The sequence below is a fragment of the Moschus berezovskii genome, chromosome 20 (assembly GCF_049115385.1).
Source record: "Moschus berezovskii isolate FMDL1 chromosome 20, NW_MosBer_1.0, whole genome shotgun sequence".
NCBI classification, from domain to species: domain Eukaryota; kingdom Metazoa; phylum Chordata; class Mammalia; order Artiodactyla; family Moschidae; genus Moschus; species Moschus berezovskii.
In genome coordinates this window covers 26,837,240-26,864,850 of record NC_142479.1, presented here as the reverse complement: position 1 = coordinate 26,864,850, position 27,611 = coordinate 26,837,240, and the positions used below count along the sequence as shown (strand labels likewise).

Here is a 27,611-nt window from a genome sequence, read left to right as displayed (position 1 = left end):
ACAAGCTGGAATCAAGATTGCTGGGAGAAACATATCAACAACCTCAGATATGCAGATAACACCACCCTTATGGCAGAAAGTGAAGAACTAAAGAGCCTCTTGATAAAAGTGAAAGAGGAGAGTGAAAAAGTTGGCTTAAAACTCAACATTCAAAAAACCAAGATCATTGCACCTGGTCCCATCACTTCATGGCAAATAGATGGGGAAACAACGGAAATTTTCTTGGGCTTCAAAATCACTGCAGATGGTGACTGCAGCCATGAGATTAAAAGATGCTTGCTCCTTAGGAGAAAAGCTATGACCAACCTAGACAGCATATTAGAAAGCAGAGACATTACTTTGCCAACAAAGGTCCATCTAGTCAAAGCTATGGTTTTTCCAGTAGTCATATATGGATGTGAGAGTTGGACCGTGAAGAAAGCTGAGCACTGAAGAATTGATGCTTTTAAACTGTGCTTTTGAAGACTCTTGAAAGAGTCCCTTGGACTGCAAGGAGATCAAACCAGTCCATCCGAAAGGAAATCAGTCCTGAATATTCATCGTAAGGACTGGTGCTGAAGCTGAAACTCCAGTACTTTGGCCACCCGATGGGAAGAACTGCCCCATTGGAAAAGACTCTGATGCTGGGAAAGATTGAAAGCAGGAGGAGAAGGTGATGACAGAAGATGAAATGGTTGGATGGCATCACTGACTCGATGGACGTGAGTTTTAGCAAGCTCTGGGAGTTGGTGATGAACAGGGAGGCCTTGGTGTGCTGCAGTCCATGGGGTCACAAAGAGTCGGACACAACTGAGTGACTGAACTGAACTGAACAAAGAAGAAAGCTTCGTGGTTGGTTGGTTTGTCTGAATTTTGGGCATGCAGCTCTAATCTACATTCTGGTGACCAGTAAGGCTGTCCAGAGAGCAGGACTCTGTAGCAAGACCAAAGCAAGGATGCCTGGCCATTTTCTCATGATGACCCAGCAGACCCAATGGGAATGGAAGGCTCTGTAGGAGACAGAGTTCTGAAGAACGCCTCTAACAAGCCCCAGTAACAATCCCTGTGGTTTTGGAGGAAGACCATGCTCACTTCTGCCAGTGAGTGTTTGACCGTGTGCATTCAGTCTCTGGCTTCACACAGAGTCCTACTGAGATTGAATCTCAGGCCATGGGGCACCAAGTAACTGTGTGAACTGACATCCCATCACATCCTAGGGGTCATCTGATCCACTGAATCACACAGTGAAGGTACAGAGTAGAATTCCATCGTAAAATGGAACTCATTTATATGAGACTGGACACAAGCGGGTCTGCAAGACCAAAACAAATGATAAAAGTAGGCAACTCAGACTCCCATAGCATCTCCATCCATTATCTCACTGGCTTTCCCTCCTCTCACAGCACTACCTTCAACCAGAATGGATGGTTGTTGCCCTCTGCCCCACTCAGGTTACCCTTCAAGACAATGCCAGAGGGAACTTCTCGAGGTCAGCAAACAGTCATTGGGGTGCGATGAGAGCTGTTCCAGGACTAAGACCCAACAGGAATAAAAGTTTAACCCCATGAGGTAAAGACTCCCATCCCACTGAGGTGGGCAGAACTTGGAGAAGTTGATGGGAGAAGGAAGGCTGCTATAATTACCACCGAGTCCTAAGGTCAGCTCCAGAAGTGGGTCAGCAGCAGCCAGGTTTTGTGCTAATTGATGTTTCTTTCTCCACGACCCCTTCTGATGAGAAGATTGGGGATTGATGACATTTTTGGTTTCAAATGAAGATTTGACTGAATATACACCATGGTATGGTAGCTTCATTTACTATGTTGGGGACATTAACCCTTCACCCACAGGAAGGATAAGAGTAGATGCTTGGGAGGGTGAGAAGATGTGTTATCTTCCCTCTGGGATCCATTCTCCATCCCGTTCTGGACCCCAAGAGGCTGACTGAATTATATCATCACCTGAATTCTGGTTGATTTCGTCCATGGGGATAATGACTGAAAATTAGCAGGAAGGAGGAGAGTAAAGCAAGGCTTTAAAAAAAAAATGCCCATTTTGCAACCATATTTTGCTCTGCCATTTTTTATAGTCCTTTGTTCATGTATTTGAGTTCACGTCTGCCACAGGATTCCCAGCACCTAGAACAGCTAGTTTCACACACAGGCATAGTTTCTTCTTAGACAGGAGGACTTCCAATCAGTTATCATCCTTCTGAATACTCAGATGTGTTTCCATCCTGGAGGCTGGAGAGAGCATAAGAGTCTGTGCAACAGTTGTCCCAGCCACCCTTAGAGGGATCTCAAATGTGACCTCCCCTGGAGTGATCTCAGACGTGACCTCCCTTCCCAAGTTTGGAGCAGATGTCACTGTCCAACCTGATGCATTCATCCAGCCCCTCAGATGTCTTATTGCTCTGGACCGTACCGTTTGCTTCCTCACTTCTTTCAGGAGCTTTGTGTGCTGTGCTTATTAAAAGGTCAACCCTTTGCATGAGTGATTCTTTATAAAAAAGACCTGGCATAGCTCTGCCACATGGGTCTCCTCATGTTCCAAATACAGTGCACTCTAATCTCTAAAGTGCCATCCACACCCTAATCCCAGGAAGCCCCAGAGAGTCACAAGAGATGTTAGGTGGAGAATTTTCTCTGACCTCCTGTACTGCTCTTTGCTTTTGGATATCATCGCAAACCACTCTGGCATGCTCTATTCCTGAATGCAAGGGTAAGGAGTGGGGAGGCCCCTGTAATCCAAGTGGCGAGTCAGAAAGTGGACCAAGAACATTCAGAAAAAATTCCTGGGCAATTTTTGTCCTTTCAGTGATGTTTTTTTTCTTCTAATAGTAGCCTCTGTTGTCAGTGTGGAAATTCTTAGCTTCACCAATCATGACATGTTGCATCTTTTCAAATGTACTTTTTCATGAAGGTTTTCTGAGTTATTGGCTGGCAGATGTTTTGTGTGTGTGCTTAGTCATTCAGTCATGTCCAACTCTCTGCAGCCCCATGGACTGTAGACTGCTAGACTCCTCTGTCCATGGAATTTCACAAGCAAGAATACTGAGCAGGTTGCTATCTCCTTCTCCAGGGTATCTTCCCCATCCAGGGATCGAACCCCATCTCTTGCCTCTCCTGCATTGGCAGGTGGAACATCCTATTAAAAATGCAAGAAGAGCTCTTCCTGCCATCTTTCAGTGCTGCAATAATGGTGCACGAATGTCCTAGTTGATGCTTTCAAGAGGATCAACAATGGCAAAAGGAGAGAGGTAAATGACAGGTTCCAATCAGGCCATGCTCCAAGGGTCATCATCAGGTTTCTAACTGTGATGGTGAAGCGTAGTTACATGGACGAATTTGAAATCATTGATGATCACAGGGCTGGCAAAATTGTGAACCTCACAGGCGGGCTAAATAAGTGGGGAATGATCAGCCCCAGATTTGATGTGCAATTCAAAATGACAGAATAACCTGCTCCCATCCTGTCGATTTAGTTTCATTGTTCTGACAATCTCAGCTGACATCATGGACCATGAAGAAACAAGATGAAAACACACAGGAGGGAAAATCCTTGGATTCTTTTTCTAGGGATGTACTACATGCGTACAAATAAAATGCCTCAATGGTTAAAAAAAAAAAAAGATACAAATGCAGGTCTTCCTAATGAAATAACGAAAGGAGATGATTTTTTAAAATTCTTTAAATATCAAAGTATAGTTTATTTACATATTTTCTTAGTTACACGTGTTCAACATAGTGATTCAATTTTTTACAAATTATGTTCCATTTGGTATTACAAAATAACACCTGTATTTCTCTGTGTTGTATAATATATACGTGTTGCTCATTTATTTCATACACAGTAGTTTGTACCTCTTAATCCCCTGCCCCTTCCCCTCTTTATCCCCACTAGTAACCACTAGTTTGTTCTCTGTATCTGCTTCTGTTTTGTTATACACTTGTTTGGTTTATTTCTTAGATTCTACGTATATTTGATGAGTCCCTTGGACTGCAAGGAGATCAAACCACTCAATCCTAAAGGAAATCAACCCTGAATATTCATTGGAAGGACTGATGCTGTAGCTGAAGCTCCAATACTTTGGCCACCTGATGTGAAGAGCCAACTCATTGGAGAAGACCCTGATGCTGGGAAAGACTTAAGGCAGGAGGAGAAGGGGACGACAGAAGATGAGATGGTTGGATGGCATCACCGACTCAATGGTCATGAGTTTGAGCAAACTCCAGAAGATTGTGAAGGACAGGGGAAACCTGGCATGCTGCGGTCCATTCGTGTTGGTGCAAATGGCAGAATTTCATTCTTCTTGTATGGCTAGGTAGTATTCCATTGTGTATATATGTACCACATCTTCTTTATTCATTTATCTATTGATGGACATGTAGGTTGCTTCCATATCTTGGCTGTTACAAACAATGCTGTTATGAACATCAGGATGCATGTCTTTTTGAATTAGTGTTTTTTTCCTTTGGCTATAAATCCAGGAGTGGAATTGCTGAGTCATACAGCAATCCATACAAATGGTTTTTTTGAGATGCTGCCATACTGTTTTCCATAACGGCTGCACTAGTTTATCTTCCCACCAAAAATGCACGAGGGTTCTCTTTTCTCCACATCTTTGTCAAAATTTGTTATTTGTACTACACTTTTGATGATAGCTATTCTAACAGGTGTGAGATGATATCTCATTGTGGTTTTAATTAACATTTCTATAATGATTCTATAATGATTAGTGGGGCTTCCCAGGTGGTACTAGTGGTAAAGAACCTGCCTGCCAATGCAGGAGACATAAGAGATGCGGGTTTGATCCCTGGGTGGGGAAGATCACCTGGAGTAGGGCATGGCAACCCACTGCAGTATTCTTGCCTGGAGAATTCCATGGACGGAGGAGCCTGGTGGGCTACAGTCCACAGGGTCACAAAGAGTCAGACGTGACTGAAGTGACTGAGCACACATGCAGTGATTAGTGATGCTGAGTATCTTTTTACGTGCCTAATAGCCATTTCTATGTCTTCTTTGGAAAAATGTCTATTCAGGTCTTCTGCCCTGAAATTAATGTTTACATCTCTTTGGTCTCCTTAAACCTGGAAGAAACAGAGAAAAGCATAGGGTTCATCTGGATACTTTTTAGGTACCTATGACATATCAAGACGTACAACAAACAATTGGACACAATAAAAATATTTTGAGCTCAGGTAAAAATTACAGCTTTTTGCCATTAAAATGTAATCAAATGAGTGTATTGGTTATCTACTAAAGTTTAAGTTTTATTCTGAAATATTGCTATTAGTGCACAAAAGTGGTATATGCGGTAATGAGTAGCATGTGGCAAACCCACATTTCCACTGAGAACAGTTAGAAAAGGCCGTTATCATACATAAAACATCTGTCTGAAGGCAATTTAAAGCTGAGGCAACCAGCTTTGCTTTGCTTTAGACAAATTAGAGATTTGCAAATACAAATCAGAGATTAAAAAAACTGTCAAAACTTTCCTTGAGTAGCGAAGTCTCTAATTGGATTAAGATAATCATATGTTACTCTGTTGGCCTTGCAAAGGAGAGCATGAATCTTCTTGAGAGGAAGACAGTATCATCTAGATTCTCTATACTTTTTTTCATACAGTGTCTAGGATTTAACTGAAAATTACCTGGCATGCCAAAATACAGGACTGTATGGCAAAGACCAAGAAGGAAAAAACCATACAACAGAAACAGACCAAAGTTAATCCAAATAATGGAATTATCAGACAAGGATTGAAAAGAGCTATTATTTATGTGCTTAAGAAAAAGAGGAAAAATGGGAGAAAAACATCATCAAAGAATTGATAGGCTCCAGTAGGAATTCTAGAATTGAACTGAAATTAGACATTAACAGATAGGTTTAACAGGAAATTAGACACAGCAAAGGAGAAAGTTAGTGAACTAGAAGGCTGATAAAATCAACATTTAGATTTAAGCATATATAGAGAAAAAGAAGAGTGAAAATTCAGATTAAAAAATAGTCATATGGTACACAACAAAAACATCAAATGTATACACAACATGGAGACATGTGAGAAAGTATAAGAGCAATATTTTCTTTAAAAGATAACTTTTGAAAAATTCCAAAGCTGACAAGACAGAAAAAGCTGTAGACTTGACATTCTGTGAATCCCAAGCAGGATGAATAGAAACAAAAATATACATAGGTACAGCATATCAAACTGTTAAACATCAAAGACAAAAAAATCTTAAGATGAATAAAAAAGGGCACATTACTTTCACAGTAGTAACAGAAAATATTCTGTTGACTTTTTAAAGTTTTCATTTTATGTTGCACCATAGTTAATTAACAATTTTGTGTTAGTTTCAGGTGTAAAGCAAAATGATTCAGTGTATCTTCTTTTTATTCTGTTGACTTTTTATAATTTAGATATAATTGGCATATAACATTGTATTAGTGGCTGGTATACAACACAGTGATTAGATATTTCTGCATATTGCAGAGTGATCACCACTGGACAGTAAGTCTAGTTGACATCCATCACCATATATTACTACAACATTTTTTTCCTTGTGAAAACTTTTAAGATTTATTCTCTTAACAACCTGCAAATATACAATAGAGTATTACCATAGTTGGGCTTCTCTGGTAGCTCAGCTGGTAAAGAATCCACCTGCAATGTAGGACACTCCAGTTCGATTCCTGAGTCAGGAAGATCCAGGGATTTGAAGGAGAAGGGATAGGCTACCCACTTCAGTATTCTTGGACTTCCCTGGTGACTCAACTGGTAAAGAATCCACCTGCAATGTGGGAGACCTGGGTTCAGTCCCTGGGTTGGGAAGATCCCCTGGAGAAGGGAACAGCTACCCACTCCAGTATTCTGACTTGGAGAATTCCATGAACTGCATAGTCCATGGGGTCACAAAGAGTTGGACATGACTGAGCAACTTTCACTTTCATAGTCACCATGCTGCGCATAACATCCCATGACCTATTCTTTTTACAGTTGGAATTTTGTGCTTTTTAATGTACTTTATCCATTTTGCAGCCCCATCCCCACCCCTATTCTTTGTATTCATGAGCTTGGGAGCTTTTTTGGTTGGTTGATTTTTGTCTTCACATTCCACAGATAAGTGAGATCACATAATATTTGTTTTTCTCTGTCTTATTTCACTTAACATTATGCCCTAAAAATCCACCCATATTGTCAAAAATGGCAAAATTTCCTTCTTTTTCTATGATTGAATAATGTTTCATTGTGTGTGTTTAATGGCTATACAGAATATAGGAACACAAGTTTCTTCCATATCTTGGCTATTGTAAATAATCCTGCAATAAACATAGGGGTAGTGTCAGACACGACTGAGCGACTGAACTGAACTGAACTGAACATGTATCTTTCAGTTAGTACATTTATTTTCTTTGAATAAACACCCAGAAGTGAACCTGTGGGATCATATGGTCATTCTACTTTTAATTTTTTGAGGAACTTCCATACTACTTTCCACAGTGGTTGCACAAATTTGTATTCCCACCAGCAGTGCACAAGGGTTCCTTTTCCTTCAATCCTCACTAAAACTTATTTCTTGTCTTTTTGATGATAGCCATTCTAACAAGTATGAGGTGATATCTCATTGTGGTTTTGATTTTCATTTCCCTAATGATTAGTGATGTTAAAGCACTTTTTCATGTACCTTTTATTATCTGTATGTCTTCTTTAGAAAAATGTCTATTCAGATTCTGTGCCATTTTAAAATTAGATTGTTTTATTTTGTTGTTATTGAGTTGAATGAATTCTTTACATACTTTGGATGTTAACCCCTTATGAGACACATGATTTGCAAATATATTCTATTTGGTATGCTGCCTTTTAATTTTATTGATGGTTTGATTTGTTTTACACAAGGTTTTAAGTTTGATGTGATCTTGCTTGTTTATTTTTGCTTTTGTTATCTGTGCTTTTGGTGTCAATTCAAAAAAACAAAATCATCAAGACAGATGCTAAGCAGCTTACCACCTATGTTTTCTTCTAGGAGTTTTATGATTTCAGATCTAACAAAGCTTTTAATCCATTTTGAGTTAATTTTGTATGTAAGACATTGATTAATGGAACAGGATAGAAATCCAAGAAATAAACCCAAGCACTTGTCAGTTAATCTATGATAAAGGAGGTAAGAATATACAATGGAGAAAAGACAATCTCTTCAATAAGTGGTGCTGGGAAAACTGGACAGCTCCATTTATTAATAAAAGAATGAAATCAGAACATTCTCTATCACTGTTTACAAAATTAATGTCAAAATGGATTAAAGACTTAAATACAATACTGGAAACCATAAAACTCCTAGAAGAAAACACAGGCAGAATACTCTTTGACATAAGTTGTAGCAATATATGTATTTTTGGATCTCCTAAAGCAAAGAAAATAAAATCAAAAGTAAGTAAATGGAACCTAGTAAAACTTAAAAGCTTTTGCACAGTAAAGAAAACCACTGACAAAATGAAAAGACAATCTACTGAATAGGAGAAAATATTTCCAAATGATATGACTGATAAGGGGTTACTATCCAAAATATCAAGATAGCTCATACAACTTAACATCAAAAAGCAAGCAACATGATTTAAAAATGTGCAGAAGACCTGAATAGACATTTTTCCAAAAAAAAAAAATACAGATGGCCAACAGGCACATGGAAAGAGGTTCAACGCTGTTAATCATCAGAGAAACGCAATTTAAAACCACAATGAGATATCACCATATACTGCCAGAGTGTCTACCATTAAAAAGAAAACAAATAAAAAATGTTGGTGAGCATGGGAAAAACAGTAAGGAGCTTTCTCAAAAGACTAAAAAGAGAACTCCCACATCACTAAAAAGAGAACCCACTCCTGGGTATATATCCAAAAAATGAAAAACTAATTTGAAGACATATGAATCCCAATGTTCATAGCAGCATTATTTATAACCACCAAAATATAGAAGCAATCTAAGTGTCCATCAACAATGAATGGATAAAGAAGATGTACTATATATACACAGTGGAATACTACTCAGCCATAAAAATGAAACCTGCCTTTTGCAACAGCATGGATAAAATAAGTCAGACAGAAAGACAAAGACTGTATGATATCACTTACATGTAGAATCTAAAATATAAAGCAAACTAAATGGCAACCCACTCCAGTACTCTTGTCTGAAAAATCCCGTGGATGGAAGAGCCTGATAGGATACAGTCCATGGGGTCGCAAAGAGTTGGACATGACTGAGTGACTTCACTCACTAGTGAGTATGACAAAAAAGGAACAGACCCACAGATACAGTGGGGAGAAGGAAATGGGGGAAGGGAAAATAGAGTAGGGGATTAAGAGGTACAGACTACATGTATACAATAAATAGGTTCCAGGGATATATTGTACAACACAAGGAATACAGTCATTATTTTATAAAAACTGTAAACGAGGTATATAACCTTTAAAAATTGTGGATCATGTACTTACCCAGCAGGGGAGATACCATGATCACGAAGGTGGTTTTCCCAGGGCAAGGCTCATCCATTGCACTCCAGGTGTACTGACCCCTGCAATTTCCCCAAACATGGGGAACTCGGCTGCATAATTTGTCATAGGGAGGAGCTGCATTCATGCTTTCACCTGGTCTTTGCAGGTTTTGAGAAACAAACGTCTGGGAATTTCCCAGTGGTTCAGCGTTTAAGAATCTGTGCTTCCACTGCAGGGGGCACAGGTTCAATCCTTGGTTCTGGAACGAAGACCCCATATGTCATGTGGTACAGCCAAAAAACAAAACAAAACACAAAACACTGTGAATCACTGTGTTGTACAGTAAAACATATAATATTGTAAATCAACTATTTACATATATATAAACATTTTAAAAAGGAAGTAATTATTGATAGGTTTGTATTTAGTACCATTTTGCCATTTCCCATTGTTTTGTAGCTCGTCTGTTTCTTTTTTCTTCTCTCACTCACTTGCTTTGTGATTTGATGACTTTCTGTAGTAGTATGCCTAGATTCTTAGCCCGTTATCTTTTGGAGTGGAAGTGGCAACCCACTCCAGTATTCTTGCCTGGAGAACTCCATGGACAGGGGAGCCTGGCAGGCTACAGTCCATGGGGTCGCAGAGGGTTAGACACAACAGAATGATCTCTGTTCGTTTCCAAGGCAAACCATTCAATATTACAGTAATCCAGGCCTATGCCCCAACCAGTAATGCTGAAGAAGTCGAAACTGAACGGTTCTGTGAAGACCTACAATACCTTTTAGAACGAACACCCAAAAAAGATGTCCTTTTCATTATAGGGGACTGGAATGCAAAAGTAGGAAGTCAAGAAACACCTGGAGTAACAGGCAAATTTGGCCTTGGAGCACGGAATGAAGCAGGGCAAAGGCTAATAGAGTTTTGCCAAGAGAATGCACTGGTCATAGCAAACACCCTCTTCCAACAACACAAGAGAAGACTCTACACATGGACATCACCAGATGGTCAACACCGAAATCAGATTGATTATATTCTTTGCAGCCAAAGATGGAGAAGCTGTATACAGTTAGCAAAAACAAGACCAGGAGCTGACTGTGGCTCAGATCATGAACTTCTTATTGCCAAATTCAGACTGAAATTGAAGAAAGTAGGGAAAACCACTAGACCATTCAGATATGACCTCAATCAAATCCCTTATGATTATACAGTGGAAGTAAAAAATAGATTTAAGGGACTAGATCTGATAGATAGAGTGCCTGATGAACTCTGGACGGAGGTTCGTGACATTGTACAGGAGACAGGGCCCAAGACCATCCCCATGGAAAAGAAATGCAAAAAAAGCAAAATGGCTGTCTGAGGAGGCCTTACAAATAGCTGTGAAAAGAAGAGAAGCGAAAAGCAAAGGAGAAAAGGAAAGATATAAGCATCTGAATGCAGAGTTCCAAAGAATAGCAAGGAGAGATAAGAAAGCCTTCCTCAGCGATCAATGCAAAGAAATAGAGGAAAACAACAGAATAGGAAAAACAAGAGATCTCTTCAAGAAAATTAGAGATTCCAAGGGAACTTTTCATGCAAAGATGGGCTCGATAAAGGACAGAAATGGTATGGACCTAACAGAGGCAGAAGATATTAAGAAGAGGTGGCAAGAATACACAGAAGAACTGTACAAAAAAGATCTTCACGACCAAGATAGTCACGATAACGTGATCACTGACTTAGAGCCAGACATCTTGGAATGTGAAGTCAAGTGGGCCTTAGAAAGCATCACTATGAACAAAGCTAGTGGAGGTGATGGAATTCCAATTGAGTTATTTCAAATCCTGAAAGAAGATGCTGTGAAAGTGCTGCACTCAATATGCCAGCAAATTTGGAAAACTCAGCAGTGGCCACAGGACTGGAAAAGGTCAGTCTTCATTCCAATCCCAAAAAAAGGCAATGCCAAAGAATGCTTAAACTACTGCACAATTGCACTCATCTCACACGCTAGTAAAGTCATGCTCAAAATTCTCCAAGCCAGGCTTCAGCGATATGTGAATTGTGAACTCCCAGATGTTCAAGCAGGTTTTAGAAAAGGCAGAGGCACCAGAGATCAAATTGCCAACATCCGCTGGATCATGGAGAAAGCAAGAGAGTTACAGAAAAACATCTATTTCTGCTTCATGGACTATGCCAAAGCCTTTGACTGTGTGGATCACAATAAACTGTGGAACATTCTGAAAGAGATGGGAATCCCAGACCACCTGACCTGCCTCTTGAGAAACCTGTATGCAGGTCAGGAAGCAACACTCAGAACTGGACATGGAACGACAGACTGGTTCCAAATAGGAAAAGGAGTACATCAAGGCTGTATATTGTCACCCTGCTTATTTAACTTCTATGCAGAGTACATCATGAGGAACGCTGGGCTGGAAGAAGCACAAGCTGGAATCAAGATTGCCGGGAGAAATATCAATAATCTCAGATATGCAGATGACACCACCCTTATGGCAGAAAGTGAAGAGGAACTCAAAAGCTTCTTGATGAAAGTGAAAGAGGAGAGTGAAAAGGTTGGCTTGAAGCTCAACATTCAGAAAACAAAGATCATGGCATCTGGTCCCATCACTTCATGGGAAATAGATGGGGAAACAGTGGAAACAGTGTCAGACTTTATTTTTTTGGGCTCCAAAATCACTGCGGATGCTGATTGCAGCCATGAAATTAAAAGATGCTTACTCCTTGGAAGGAAAGTTATGACCAACCTAGATAGCATATTACAAAGCAGAGACATTACTTTGCCAACAAAGGTCTGTCTAGTCAAGGCTATGGTTTTTCCAGTGGTCATGTATGGATGTGAGAGTTGGACTGTGAAGAAAGCTCATCGCTGAAGAATTGATGCTTTTGAACTGTGGTGTTGGAGAAGACTCTTGAGAGTCCGTTGGACTGCAAGGAGATCCAACCAATCCATTCTAAAGGAGATCAGGCCTGGGTGTTCATTGGAAGGACTGATGCTAAAGCTGAAACTCCAATACTTTGGCCACCTCATGCGACAAGTTGACTCACTGGAAAAGACTCTGATGCTGGGAAGGATTGGGGGCAGGAGGAGAAGGGGACGACAGAGAATGAGATGGCTGGATAGTATCACTGACTCAGAGGACATGAGTTTGAATGAACTCCAGGAGTTGGTGATGGACAGGGAGGCCTGGCCTGCTGTGATTCATGGGGTCACGGAGAGTTGGACACGACTGAGCGACTGAACTGATGTGAACTGAGCGGCTATCCTTTATACTTTCATATGTTTCCTATTACAGATCTCCCTTGACTTGGGATGGTTTTATGTCCCAATAAACCCATCAAAAGTTGAAAATATTTTAAGTCAAAACTGCATGTAATACAACTAACCTACTGAACATCATAGCTCAGTCTGCTGCTGCTGCTGCTAAGTCGCTTCAGTCGTGTCCGACTCTGTGCGACCCCATAGACGGCAGCCCACCAAGCTTCCCCGTCCCTGGGATTCTCCAGGCAAGAACACTGGAGTGGGTTGCCATTTCCTTCTCCAATGCATGAAAGTGAAAGTGAAGTCGCTCAGTCGTGTCCGACTCCCAGCAACCCCATGGACTGCAGCCTACCAGGCTCCTCCGTCCATGGGATTTTCCAGGCAAGAGTACTGGAGTGGGTTGCCATTTCCTTCTCCTAGCTCAGTCTGCTGCTGCTGCTGCTGCTAAGTCGCTTCAGTCGTGTCTGACTCTGTGCGACCCCATAGACGGCCTCCTACCAGGCTCCCCATCCCTGGGATTCTCCAGGCAAGAACACTAGCCTACCTTAAATCAGCTCAGAACACTTACATTGGCCTACAGTTGGGCAGACTTATTTAACACAAAGCTTATTTTTATTTTTTTTCAAAGCTTATTTTTAAATTAAAATGTTGAATATATCATTTAATTTATTGATCACTGTAATGAAAGTAAAAAACAAAGTGGTTGTATGGATACTCACCATCAAAGCAGACAGCTAAAAGCGCAGCAGGCCTGAAGAATGTTTGAAACGTTGAACTAAAATTAATTGCTGGATGATATTGATGCTACAGTGACAGGATCATCAATTTTCTCTCAGTGAGGCTTGAGGATAGCTGGCAGGACGCACTGGAGCATCCACACTTGCTGATGGTTTAGTAGGCACAATATTCTTTAGGAAGATTTCAAGCTTTGATTGTACAGTTTGTTTTGCCTGCAACATTCTCTTGTGTGCAGAATGAGATAGTTCAAAAACAAGTTTTCAAACAATGCTAATGTCATCCAGGCTTCCCTGTTACGGCAACAATAATTAGGAAGTACATGCTTTTTTGAGCAGGCTCTGGGAGTTGGTGATGGACAGGGAAGCCTGGCGTGCCACAGTCCATGGGGTGGCAAAGAGTCGGACACAGCTGAGAGACAACTGAATTGAACTGAACCTATATGCTTTCTCATATTCCTATGTGCTCTAGGGTTTTCCAAGTGTAGGTTAAGAAAGGCTTTAACTTGAACCTTACAACATCTCTATCCCAAAGCAACATTATATAGTTTTCAAAAGCCTTGAATCCTGGCATTGTCTTGGACTTTTGATGAATGTACGTATGCTCTGGCATATGTTTTCGGAACAAGCTGATTTCATCAACATTACATACATGTTCCGGCAAATACTTCTCATCCACAATTATTCTACGCAGCTCTTCCTTAAACACTTTGGTATCAGCAACCTGCTGCCTCACCACCAACCTTCACGTTATGAAAATAACAATGCCGCTTGAAACATTGGGCATTTACTCACTATAAACATTCGCGTATGTGTAAGATCGTCCCCATACTCTTTAAGTGAATGGAAAAAACTTGCCTCAGTAGACTACGTGGTGTGCGCTTCTGTATCTTGTCTTCCATTCTGTTGTCGAGAAATTTTCCCATATCATCGATTAGCCCAGGTAATTTCTTCGCGAAGACAGTGGATTTAATGCTCACAATTTCACTGCATCACTGATTCACTTATTCTTTAAGATGGTCAAGATCATCAATTGTGAAAGTCCTGACTCACACTTGATGGCCATTACTGACTTGCACTTTGTTGCAAGGAAATTATCGAGTTTCACCTCAAGAGTAATTGCTTTCCTCTTCTTCACATCAGAAGCAGGAAGCAACACAGTACACTATAGAGTGTGGGTTGTTTACCCTCATGATCACTGGGAATTGTGGCTCACCGCCAGTGCCCGGCATCATACAAAAATATTGTATCGCATACAGTTAGCTCAGGAAAAGATCAAAATTCAAAATTCGAAGTATAGTTTCTACTGAATGCCAATTGCTTCTGTACCATTGGAAAGTCAAGAAATCCTAAGTCGAACCATTTTAAGACAGAGACTATCTGTACTAATTAGCACCCTTTCATTTCAGCTTCAGTCCCTGTCACATTTCTTGTCCCACCAGCCTAGCAGTGATGAACTTCTTTACGTTTTGTTTGTCTGGAAGACTCCATATCATCTTCAATTTCGCATGTTAAAGTGACTATTCTGCTGAGTTCTTAAGGATGCCAGCTGGGCAATTAGAAAAGTCATAACTTCTCCAAGTGAACAGTGTAAAAGTAGTCCAAGAAGATTCAGAGAATTTTGTGGGGAGGGAGAACAAATTTTGGATTCTTTGTTTCCTTATAAAGACTGTAAACGTCATCAATTATAATCTTTTCTAAGTTATAAAGGTTTTCTGGGTACGTCTTGGAAATTTCCATTGTTGTTGTTAAAACAAAAGTATTGAAATTTTTCGTAACTTAAAAGTGGAAGAAAACTTATCCATGAACTATGCACAGAGTAAATAAACTACTCTGTGCACAGAGTAATTAACAAATTAATTTTCCTAATAACTTTTAAAGGGGCTTCCCAGAGGGCTCAGTGGTAAAGAATCTGCCTGCCAAGCAGGAGATGCAGGTTTCATCCCTGGGTTGGGAAGATCCCCTGGAAAAGGAAATGGCAACCCACTCCAGTATTCTTGCCTGGGAAATCCCACAGACCGAGAAGCCTGATGGGCTACAGTTCATGGGGTTGCAAAAGTGTCGGGTACAATTTAGAGACTAAACAACAATAAAAAGTCCAGAGTAACACCTATGAAAACCATTTAGAAAGGAATAAATTGAAAATTAAATTAGACTTTCCAAGATCCTATCAAGTTGTTTTCCTTGCAAAGCTTTTCAGAGGTATATTTTCACATTATTTGAGAACATTGACGACATAATGAAAAACATCTTTGTAGCCTGGTCTACTTTTCATGATTCAGATGAGCCTTGCACAAGATTTTCTTGGGCTCCAAAATCACTGCAGATGGTGACTGCAGCTATGAGATTAAAAGATGCTTGCTCCTTGGAAGAAAAGCTATGACAAACCAAGACAGCATATTAAAAAGCTTTGCTGACAAAGGTCCATCTAGTCAAAGCTATGGTTTTTCCAGTAGTCATGTATGGATGTGAGAATTGGACCATAAAGAAAGCTGAGTGCCAAAGAATTGATGCTCTTGAACTGTGGTGCTGGAGAAGACTCTTGAGAGTTCATGGACTGCAAGGAGATCCAACCAGTCCATCGTAAAGGAGATCAGTCCTGAATATTCATTGGAAGGACTGATGCTGAAGCTGAATACTTCGGGTGCCTGATGCAAAGAGCTGACTCATGAGAAAAGAACCTGCTGCTGGGAAAGACTGAAGGTAGGACAAGAAGGAGACGACAGAGGATGAGATGATTGAATGGCATCACCGACTGGATAGACATGAGTTTGAGCAAACTCCGAGAGATGGTAAAGGACAGGGAAGCCAGCGTGCTGCAGTCTGTGGGGGTGCAAAGAGTTGGACACGACTGAGCGGCTGAACTGAACTGGACGATATTTAAATAACCTTTTGTCATTCCTCAGAAAGTAACCCATGCTGATTGCTCAAGAGGTGTTGAAAAATCTCAGAATCAAATTTATCACTTAAAGTTCCAAGTCTCTTCAAGACTATAAAAAGGGCCTTCTTTAGGTCGTTAATTGTTTGACTGGTTATAAGGGTGTAGGACTTAGGGTAAATTGCAGATAAGCTTGAATCATGAAGAAGCCTTGCACTGCCTTCAGTTAATGTAGAAGATTCTTCACTCCAGTAGATCTTCGTCATGACACACACTTTCCCAGTGTAGCCACCAACTTTTACCAGTTTCTTCTTTAAAGTTAAGGCAGTTTTTATGGAATAACCTTTTAGTTCGTCATTCAGATCCCTGAGGAAGGTGTATAAGACTGGTGGACGGTCCTGGGAAATTAGAAGTGCATCACAGATGACGCTCTGGTTCTCTCGCAAGTCCAGATCCAAAGACCAACTCTTAGAAAAGATCAATGTACCTTGACGAACAGAGCCCATCTCTTTACGTATTAACTGTGCAAGTCCTTCATGTTGTGAGAACAGTCCCTTGTAGAGGATTTCCGGAATATATGTCACTTTTTCTGATGGCACTAGATATGAAAATAATTATAATAAATTTTTAAACACTGGAAGCTTCCAATTCCAACCATGACAAAGTAGCTTGTACCAGACCAACCCCCTCCCACCAAACACAACTATAGAAGTTATATAAAATATAAAAACAGAAATTTAAAGAACTAGAGAGCAACCAACACAAGCAGGACTTAAAGGGTCACAATATTTGATGGAAGCACAGGAAGCAGCACCACATTCATCCCAGCTTTTTGCCTGATAATATTTTCCATATCATGTCATGGGTAAAATGGCAAGCCACTCCAGTACTCTTGCCTAGAAAATCCCATGGACAGAGGAACCTGGTAGGCTGCAGTCCGTGGGGTCGTCACTAGTCAGACACGACTGAGCGACTTCACTTTCACGCATTGGAGAAGGAAATGGCAACCCACTCCAGTGTTCTTGCCTGGAGAATCCCAGTGATGGGGGAGCCTGGTGGGCTGCCATCTATGGGGTCGCACAGTCGGACACGACTGAAGCGACTTAGCAGCAGCAGCAGCAGTCATGGGTAAATACAGCCCAAGCATAAATCTCCAGTTTTACTAGGATGAGGAAAAAGAGATTGGCATTCAGGGCTACCAGAGGAACTATAATTCAAGAGGGAAAATCTAAGATAAAACTGCAGAAAAGCAGCCAAACTCTACACACACATTTCCTTCAACTCACTTGGCAGATACAGGGTGAGATGCAGAAAACCCAGAAGAAGATGTCAACTGGGAAGTTAAAAAGAACTGAACCTGAGTCTTATCAACCTCCTGGTGGTGGGGTGACTTAGGCTGGAATTCAAGTCCCTGAAAAGCGGAAGGCCCGTGGTAAACACCTCTGAGTTTGCATTGAGACTCAAGAAGAGCCATGACCTAATAATGGCAAGGGCAAAATTTAAAGATATTATTTCTAGAAAAGCATAAAACAAATCTTAAAAAAGTCAAGGTTATCACTGGTACTCTATCTACCTGCAGAAAGAAATATAATCCCCTTTGGAGGAATGTAGCATCTTCCAAAGCCTCTGTAGTCTTTTTCTTTTGTTTTAATTGGAGGAAAATTGCTTTACAATGTTGTGCTGGTTTCTGCCATACAACAAGAGTCAGCCAGAGGTATACACATGTCCCCTCCTTCTTGAGCCTCCCTGCCACCTCCACCCCATCCCACCCCTCTGGCTGGTCACGGAGCACTGGGTTGATCTCCTTGGGTTATACAGCAACTTCCTACTTGCTATCTGTTGTACACATGGTAATGTATACGTTTCAATGCTGCTCTCTCAATTTGTCCCACCCTCTCTTTCCCCTGCTGTGTCTAGGAAGATGCCACATACCACAGGGCAACTAAACCCATGCGCCACAACTACTGAGCCTACCCGCACGCTGGAGCCCCCTGCTGCAACAGCTGAGCCTGGGCGCCTCAACCACTGAAGCCCTTGTGCCCTGGAGCCTGTGCTCTACAAGAGAAGCCACTGCAGTGAGAAGCCCCTACACTGCACCTAGAGAGCAGCCCCTGCTCACAGCAACTAGAGAAGGCTCATGTGTAGCAACAGAGACCCAGCACAGCCATAAAGAGACAAAGAAAAAGGAAAGAAAAAGAGCAATCGGGTGATAAAAGCCATCTCTCAACTTTTCCCTAAGGAGAGGAAGAATTGGGATACACATCTAGTGCCTCAACTTTTCTGGCTACAACTTGAAGCACTGGCTTCTCTCTTCCCTTAATCAGGCGCTGTTGGGACTTGGCTTACTCTAGTGTTCTGGGGAACACTAGCAGCTTAAATGAGCACAAAGCTTTGAGAGGCACCCAGAATGTCTGGCTGAACTCCTTAGTGAGTTCATCTCCTATTTGATGTCAGTCTGTGAAAACAGCTGTTTTATATAATGTGCAGAAACCAACACAGTCAAGAAAAAAGAAGAAATGGGATTATGCTCAAAATTAAAGAACAAAATTCATCTCCAGAAACCTTTTCCTAATGAAATGGAGCCAAGTGATTGACCCAACAGGGAATTCAAAATAACGACCTTAATGATATTTTCTTAGGTCAGGAAAGCAATGTTATGAACAAATTATTTAAAATAAAGAGAAATTTTAACAAGGTGGTGTGAAATCAATATATAAAATCAGTTGCATTTCTACACACCACCAACAAATAAGAAAAAAATGTAACTTTTAAAGTAAAACAATGAGAATTCCCTGGTGGTACAGTGGTTAGGACTTTGCACTTCCATTCATTCCTGAGGGCACAAATTCAGTTCTGGGTCAGAGAACTAAGATCCCACAAGCTAAGCAGTACAGCCAAACAAAAATGTAACATCAATTACAACAACAAAACACTTTAAAAACCTATGTTCAATTGTACAAAGACCTCAATTGATATAAATAATGTCACTATGCCACTTCTGAAATCTATATATTCAGTGTAACTGCAATCAAAATCTTTAAAAGGCTTTTTGTGGCACTTAAACAGTTCTAAAATTTGTTTCATAGATTAAATGATTTAAATTGCCAAGACGCTCTCAAAGAAAAAGAGCAATATAGGAAGGAGGCCTGCCCTGCTAAGTACAATATTAAGACAGCATAGTGTATATAAAGACAGACAAATTGACCAAATGAACATAATAGGGATTCTAGAAACATAGCTATACATATACCTAGTAATACTGCATGCAGATGGCATGGCAAATTAGTGGGTGAAAACAGGAACTGTTCAGTCACTGGAGCTGGGTAATGCGGTTACTGGGCTTCCCTGGGGGCTCAGTGGTAAAAAATCTGCCTACCAAGCCAGGAGAACACAAGTTTGATCCCTAGGTTGGGAAGATCCCCCTGGAGAAGGAAATGGCAACCCACTCCAGTATTCTTGCCTAGGAAATCCCACGGACAGAGCAGCCTGGTGGGCTATAGTCCAGGGAGGTCACAAAAAGTTAGACACGACTTAGTGAATGAAAAATAACAATGCGGTTATCCACATGGAATAAAATGAAATACCACCCTTACATCACTACTGAGATAGATTGAGCCTTTAAATGTTAAACATAAAGTGCAAAACCCTAAAACTTTTAGAAGAAAATGAAAGGAAATATGGTTCTAACTTTCTGGTTAGAGAGGATCTCATACACAAAGCAGAAAGAGCAGTGAAACAGAAAATTTACATATTGATAAATTGGACTATTTTAAATTAAGTTATAATCAGCAAAAATATCAAGCTGCTGATAATCATCATATGCCTCAAGGAGTCAGACACGACTGAAGTGACTCAGCAGCAGCAGCAGTCTCAAGAGAAGAGAAAACAAAAGCTACAAACTTGGAGAAGATTTCTGAAATAATACCTATGATCAGAAGAGGATCTGGATTCTAGAATCTCCTCCATATCAACAGGAAAAAGACAAAAGCCTAATAGCAAAATGGTCTACCGACAGAATAGACATTTCATAGGCAATAAAATACATACAGACAGTATACGAAGAGATGTTCAACCAAATCAATAACCAGGGAAATGTAGATGTAACAAGATACTATTTTACACCTATCTGAGTGGGAAAAAGGAGGATGAAAAGAAAGATGAAGAGAAGCTGACAACTGGAGAAGATGTGCCATTTCTAACACGTTGGTGGGAGTAAAGGGATTCATCTACTTTGGAAAACAAACCGGCGTTATCTTATTGCTTGGCTATTCCTGTACTTCCTGATCTAGTAATTCTACTCCTAGGTGTGCGTCTTAGAAAAACTTTCACAAATATGCGACAGAAGATTGAACAAAAAAATTCAAGGTAACACTGTTTATACAGCAGAAAACAAAAAACACGTTGCCCATAAACAATAACAACAAAAACAGGTAAATCAGAGATTCTGAGTATTGTTGGTCTTTCTTCAATAATGTAATATAGCCGTGTATGAAGCTGGGTCTCAATATAGACTTCCTACTCACATGATGGATTTCCTTTTTGTTTAAGCTAAGCTGACTTGCGTTTCTTTTCGTTCCAATGAAAGGAGCTCCTATTACACCAAGAAAAAGTCTAATCAAAATCTGAAATATTACATTTTGATATAGTCCATGCTAAAAACACCAAAAGCAGTCCCCTGAATGCCAGAATATGCTTTGATGATAAGTTCCAAGACAGAGCTGATTTGAGGAGGAGATTTGAAAAGACATACAAGTCCAAAAAAACCCTAATTAAATTACCTCTAAAGTGATATCTCTGCTACTGACTTTCTAAAGTCTTACCTTTATCAACAGACCAATCATGGGGAATTGGTGATAACATACTTCGTTGAAGGTTCATCTCTTCAAACAACCTGGAAAAATCTTAAAAAACAAAAACCACTTTCTTAATTTGTCACAACTAAATGCTTAGTATATCAACTAAATGCTTTGTATATCTAAAGTCTGCTTAGAAATGACCCCATTTTCCCAATAGAAATATTGTTAAATATTGTGGATAGATTCCCAGGTCAGACAAAAGTTATAAATTTATTCCTTGAGGCTGCTGAAACATACTATGTTGAATAGTAATAGAAAAGTGCAGGAATAGTAATTGAATACATTACCATATAACTGGGCTCATTTTAAAAGCAATTAAAATTAGAAGACATGATGGCTAGTGAAGGAGGGTCTAATTTCGTGCAGATTCTACGTATGAGGCTTGCAATTTCAGAGATTTTTAAGTTGCTAGTGCTGGTCCAATTTCATTGGAGACTTTTCTTTTCCAAAAATCAGATAAAATACCAACATTATCCTTTTCTTATCAGTCCAATTGAGGGTTATATGCTGGTCCACAAATGGAAGAAACAGGAGAGGAAGAGGGAAGAGGTTTTAAGGGAAAGTGTAAAGAAAGATGAAGGAGCAAGAACATAAAAGAGGCAAGTGTTCCTGAGAGAAAGACATGGTCAGTTATTGAAACTGAGCTCCGAAGGAAAAGGGAGAAGGAATTCACAGGCTTTCCTTGAAAGTGAGTAGACATGATAGGGAAGAAAAATTACACCAGGCAGTGCCATGGAGAGAAGATAATGTACTTTTGTGTATGGAAAACTACCTTCTAAACAGGTAGAGATAGCAAACTATTGCTTGTATCTACCAAAGATTAGTAAATTAGGTGTTGAAATCTGAGGACTATTGATCTTGCCCCCAATCTCAGAGAACAAAAAGTCTTGCTACCGCAGCCAAAAGCACCATTATTTCTAATCCCCCTTCCTCACCTGGTTCAGGATCCATCATTAATTGCACCCACTCCTCCACGGACAGCTGCATCACTTGATTGTCTTTCACATGCCAGGAATCTGGCTTTTTGGCAAACACTGCACAACAGAATGGCTCTATTTTGAGCATACAGACATAACCACAAAGACTTTCTTCATCGTATACCTCAAGGAATTTGCATAAATAATTTATCTTCTTCTTCTCCACACAGAAGTGATAGACAGGCAACTTGCTGATGCATTTTTCTATTTCTCTTTCTAACTTGTCAAGGTCACTCTTCTCTGCTTTAAAGCCAATTACTTCTTGTTTTTCTTCACTTAAACCAATAAACAAATATCCCCCACGAGTATTTGCAAATGCTGAAACATTTTGAGGGAGAATCTCTTTAATGCGTTGCAACAGCTTTTGTGTTGAGAAGTCTTTAATTTCCACATATGTGGATTCAGTAAACGTGAGTTTTTCTCTGTACCTGAGTTGCGTCCTATTAAAAAAGTCAGAAGCCAAAGCCTTTGTGCTACTTTCTTCTCTTTCTTCTCGGCACCTCTTTGAAGATGATTTCGACATTAAAGACAATCTCTCTCTAGTTTCTACCCTGTCTTTGAGGAATTCCAGTGCCACTGTAGCATTCATGACATTTACAGAGGTTATATCTCTTTTGTACAAATTGGAATTCAAGGTGGCAATCTTCATCCCAGGGATTTTGGAACTCCACGATTTGACAAAAATCAGAAAATATTTACCTTGTTTCATAAAGTCAAAGTATTTATGAACAATTGGAACCATATCGGCTAAAGAATGTTCCAAATCTAATCCTATTCCATCTTTTTCATAACTATAATCTTCATTCTCAATTTCAATCTTGCTCATTCCCCCTCCAGAATTCAGCAAAGTAATCACACATTTTGAGAGGCTTTCATTCTGCTTTTTTCTCAGTTGAGAATCTCTCATTTTTTTCCTATTCTTCTCCCCCAAAGTGACTTTTCCCACATCTAGAACCAGCTCAGCGTAGTTAGTGTCCGAAACAATACAGATGGTCATTTTCTCAGGAGCCATTCAATTTCCAAGCAGAAATTCTTTTCTGTAAAACAGACAGCCATTTAAAATAGGACCCAAACAGAAGAGATAGCAGATTCTGTATTGTGAGGCAAACCCAGCAAAATTCTTTCTTTTGCTTTATCCTATATCCCACTGAATAGCATGGTTAGGATACAAAGTTTGTTTTTGTTTAACATATTTTGAACTAAGGTGATAATTTTTCAATATTTTACCATAGTTATATGACCCTGTTTTAATTGTTTGAATCTCATTTTTAATCTGTTTATATTATATCCTTTCTAATTCCAAATATATATAAATATATATATATATATATATATAATGTATTTCTCTCTTCTTTTCTTAAATAAGGCCCTGAGGAGAGCCTATCTATATTTCTGATCTCAGTGATTTCTGATCTCATTTTAATTTTTAAAATGATTTCAACTTTATCTTAATTATCTTATTGAGGAATCCTTTGGGGAAATTATCATTGGGAGTATAAAGACGTTGAGCAATATACCATTTTTTTCTATTTTTTAGTCCTAAAGCAACATTGCTTTACAATGTTGCCTTGGTGCAATATACCATTTTAGTAATATTTCCTTCCTGCAAGGATGAATCAGATTCACAAATTTTGGCCGTTGATCTTAAGCAACGTGGGTCAGGATTTTCTATTTTCTATCCATTTTCTATCAGATATCACATAGCCACATATTTTCAATGAGGCAAAATTCTTATATACAAAAACATCTGCTTTAGTATAACTATATACATAATCCATTAGCTCTGTTCCTTTAAGGTCTATTGGGATTACAGCTTTGCTATATGGATTAGAGACAAACTGAGTGTAAAGTTTATCGCAGGCAGGAATCACTACACTGGGAAAGGATATAAAGGGTCCGAATACTCCTGTCCGTTGCTGGACTCGTATCCTGAGGAGGCTCAGCTGTAGGTTGTAGATACCACCTCAGTCTCCATAAACTTTTGATCATATGTAAATAACTGTATGGCTTGAACATTTGTGTCCCTCCAAAATTCGTATGCTGGAACCCTGCCCTACCATGCTGAAGGTATTAGAAAGTGAGGCCTTTGGGGGGTAATTAGGATCAGATGAGGTCATAAGGTTCGAGCACTCATGAATAAAATTAATGCCTTTATAAGAATCTCAAGACAGCTTGCTTCTCTTCTCTGCTCTCTACCATGTCATGAAAAGTCAGTAGTCTGCAACCAGAAAAGGACCCTCTTTTCAACCAGACTAGAACCTGACCACACTGGCACCTTGATCCTGGACTTCCCAGCCTCCAGAAATGTGAGAAATAAATTTCTGTTGTTTATAAGCTACCCAGTCTAGGATAGTTTTGTTATAGCAGCCAGAGCTGAGACATCGAAAATAACTTTGGGTTTGCTTTGGACATTGAAAATAACTCTTTGTGCTGTGTGCTGAGTCGCTCAGTTGTGTCTGACTCTTTGTGACCCCATGGACCCCAACCTCTGTCTGTGGGGATTCTCCAGGCAAGAACACTGGAGTGGGTTGCCATGCCTTCCTCCAGGGAGGATCTTCTCAACCAAGGGATCGAACCCAGGTCTCTCGCATTGCAGGCAGATTCTTTACTGTTTGAGTCACCAGAGAAGCCACCAGGAAGTTTAGAGTGGTTGTTTTCAAACTACAGGAAATCAGGTGGGAGCTCCTAATCAGAACACCAAGAGGAAAGGTCTGGGGCTGGTTCCTGCCGTGGACTCTGAACCTCCAGGGTGCAAAGCACTCTTCATGCTCTGGAATGTCTTCCATGATATTTTCTGAGCCCTTCCAGTGCCTGGAACCAGCCAGGGCCAGCAGTGTCATCCTGAGAGGTTGCCCAAGCCTGGACAACATTGTAAGGTTTCAGGTCCAACTTTCCTCCCTTTGGAGTTCTCAACGGCCTCTACCCAAGGAGCCCTGGGGCTCATGCCAACATGTTGTCCTGGGACCTCATGACTGGATCCTGGTTCCAGAGAATAGCCTGGTACTATAAATTGAATGTTTGTGTGCCCCTAAAATTCACATGTTGAAACCTAATCCCCAGTGTGATGATGTTTAGGCTGTGATGTGGTTAGGTCATAAGGGTGGTGCCTTCATAAATAAGATTAGTATCCTTACAAAAGGTTCCCCAGAGAGCTGCCTGACCCCTTACCCCCTGTAAAGACAGAGAAAGGACAGTCATTTAAGAACCAAGAAGCAGCCCTCATCAGACACCAAATCTGCTGCACCAGCTTCCATAACTGTAAGAAATAAACTTCAATCGTTTATAAGTCACCCAGTCTATGACATTTTGTGATAGCAGCATGAACAAATGAAGATACCTGACAAGCGGATCACCTCACTGGTTGAAACAGTTATTTCTTGCACAGGATTGAGACTGGACAGCCAGAATGGTGCTAATGTTCTGATTTTAGTTGAGAAATTATTTTTATCGGCAAGAATCCCACCAAAAAAAAAAAAATTTAGCCAGGTAGAATTCACCAGTGAAGCCACCTTCATTTCATCTTCTTTTGACCTTAATTTCTTATTTTTTTAGGAATATATGATGTTTTTATTGATTATTTTGTTGAAGCGTTGAATGAGATCCTTTAACTTACATTCATCCAGTTATCCTTTTGCTTTTTTTTCTACTTCCTTCCTTCCTTTCTTTTAAATTGAAGTATAGTTGATTTACAATGTGATAGTTTCAGGTGTATAGCAAAGTAATTCAGTTATACATACATATATGTGCATGTGTGTGTGTGTGTGTAAATCTAGTCTTTTTCAGATTCTTTTTCATTGTGGGATATTAACAGATGTTGAATATAGTTTCCTGTGCTATACAGTAAGCCCTTGTTGGCTGTCTATTTTATATACAATAGCTTGTGCATGTTAATCTTAATTTATCCCTCCCCCTACCTTTTCCCTTTGGTAACCATAAGTTTTCTCTCTATGTCTGTGAGTCTGTTTTGTAAATAAGTTCATTTGAATCATTTTTTTTAAGGTTCCACATATAAATGATATTAGTCTTTGTCTGACTTACTTCACTTAGTATGATAATTTCTAAGTCCATCCATGGTTCTGCAAATGGCATCATTTCATTCCTTTTTATGGCTGAGTGATATCCCCTTTTGTGTGTATGTGTATATATTCATATGACACATCTTCTTTATCCATTCACCTGTCAATGGACATTTAGGTTGCTTCCATGCCTTGGCTATTGTAAGTAGAGTTGTTATGAACACTGAGGTGCATGTATCTTTTTGAACTAGTTTTCCCTAGAAAGCTGCCCGGGAGTGGGATTGCTGGATCATATGGATACTATTCTCCATAGTTGCTGCATTAATTTACATTCCCACCATCAGTGTATGAGGGTTCTTTTTTCTCCATACCCTCCCCAGACTTTATTGTTTGTAGACTTTTTGATGATGGTCAGATCTGACCAGTGTGAGGTGATACCTCATTTTAGTTTTGATTTGCATTTTTCTCTTATAATTAGCAATGTTGAGCATCTTTTCATGTACCTGTTGGCTATCTATCTTGGATAAATGTCTATTTAGGTCTCCTGACAACTTTTTGATTGGGTTGTTTTTTTGACATTTGGGTTATATAACCTGTTTGTATACTTTGGGAATTAAACCCTTGTCAGTCACATTGTTTGCAAATATTTTCTCCCATTCTATGGGTTGTCTTTTCATTTTGTTTATGGTTTCCTTTGCTGTGCAAAGTATTTTAAGTTTAGTTAGGTCCATTTGTTTATTTTTCCTTTTATTTCCATAACCCTAAGCTGCTGCTGCTGCTAAGTCACTTCAGTCGTGTCCGACTCTGGGCAACCCCATAGACGGCAGCCCACCAGGCTCTCCCGTCCCTGGGATTCTCCAGGCAAGAACCCTGGAGTGGGGCGTCACTGTCTTCCCTAAGAGACAGATCCAGAAACGTGTTGCTGCGATTCATGTTGAAGATGTTCTGCCTATGTTTTCCTCATGTCCTATTTTAATGCCTTCCTTTGTGTTTATTTTTTCCCCATAGTTTACCTTAGGGTTCACTCTTGGTGCTGAATTTTCTATGGGTTTGGACAAATGTGTAGTAACACGTATCCATCATTATGCTGTCATACAGAACGTTTTCACTGCCCCCAAATCCTCTGTGCTCCACCTGTTCTCCTCTCTGCAACCTTCAGTCCCTGACAACTACTGATTGCTTTACTGTCTTGGTTTTGCCATTCCCATAATGTCGTATAGTTGGAGTCATACAGTATACAGTCTTTTCAATTGACTTCATTCACTTGATAATATGCATTTAAGGTTCTTCTGTGTCTTTTCATGGCTTGATAACTCACATTTTCTAAAAAATCTTTTAATTTTTTATTGGGGTATGGCCAATTAACAATGTTGTGACAGTTTCAGGTGAACAGCAAAGGGACTCAGCCATCCATATACATGTATCTGTTCTCCCC

The 27,611-nt window shown here is 39.9% G+C and overlaps 1 protein-coding gene and 1 non-coding gene across 3 annotated transcripts in view; one reads left to right on the top strand and one right to left on the bottom strand.

Annotated features, from left to right (window-relative positions):
- Positions 1 to 3,427: 3,427 nt before the first annotated feature.
- The window catches only part of SLFN12 (schlafen family member 12), a 37,324-nt gene continuing 13,140 nt past the window's right edge, over positions 3,428 to 27,611 (bottom strand). Inside the window, exons 2-7 of one of the 2 annotated variants that reach the window (XM_088828676.1) lie at positions 22,119 to 23,197; positions 21,148 to 21,228; positions 13,435 to 16,925; positions 9,463 to 9,721; positions 6,595 to 6,764; positions 3,428 to 5,066 (exon numbers count right to left, since the gene is read on the bottom strand). In XM_088828676.1, the coding sequence (XP_088684802.1) occupies positions 16,345 to 16,925; positions 21,148 to 21,228; positions 22,119 to 23,172 (1,716 nt within the window). In that variant the 5' untranslated portion in view covers positions 23,173 to 23,197 and the 3' untranslated portion in view covers positions 3,428 to 5,066; positions 6,595 to 6,764; positions 9,463 to 9,721; positions 13,435 to 16,344. The remainder of the gene's footprint in view (positions 5,067 to 6,594; positions 6,765 to 9,462; positions 9,722 to 13,434; positions 16,926 to 21,147; positions 21,229 to 22,118; positions 23,198 to 27,611) is intronic. The other variant, XM_088828677.1, reaches the window with a different exon arrangement.
- Positions 9,455 to 9,618, top strand: LOC129544855 (U1 spliceosomal RNA). Its single transcript, XR_008683598.2, has one exon. It is a non-coding gene; the product is annotated as a U1 spliceosomal RNA (small nuclear RNA).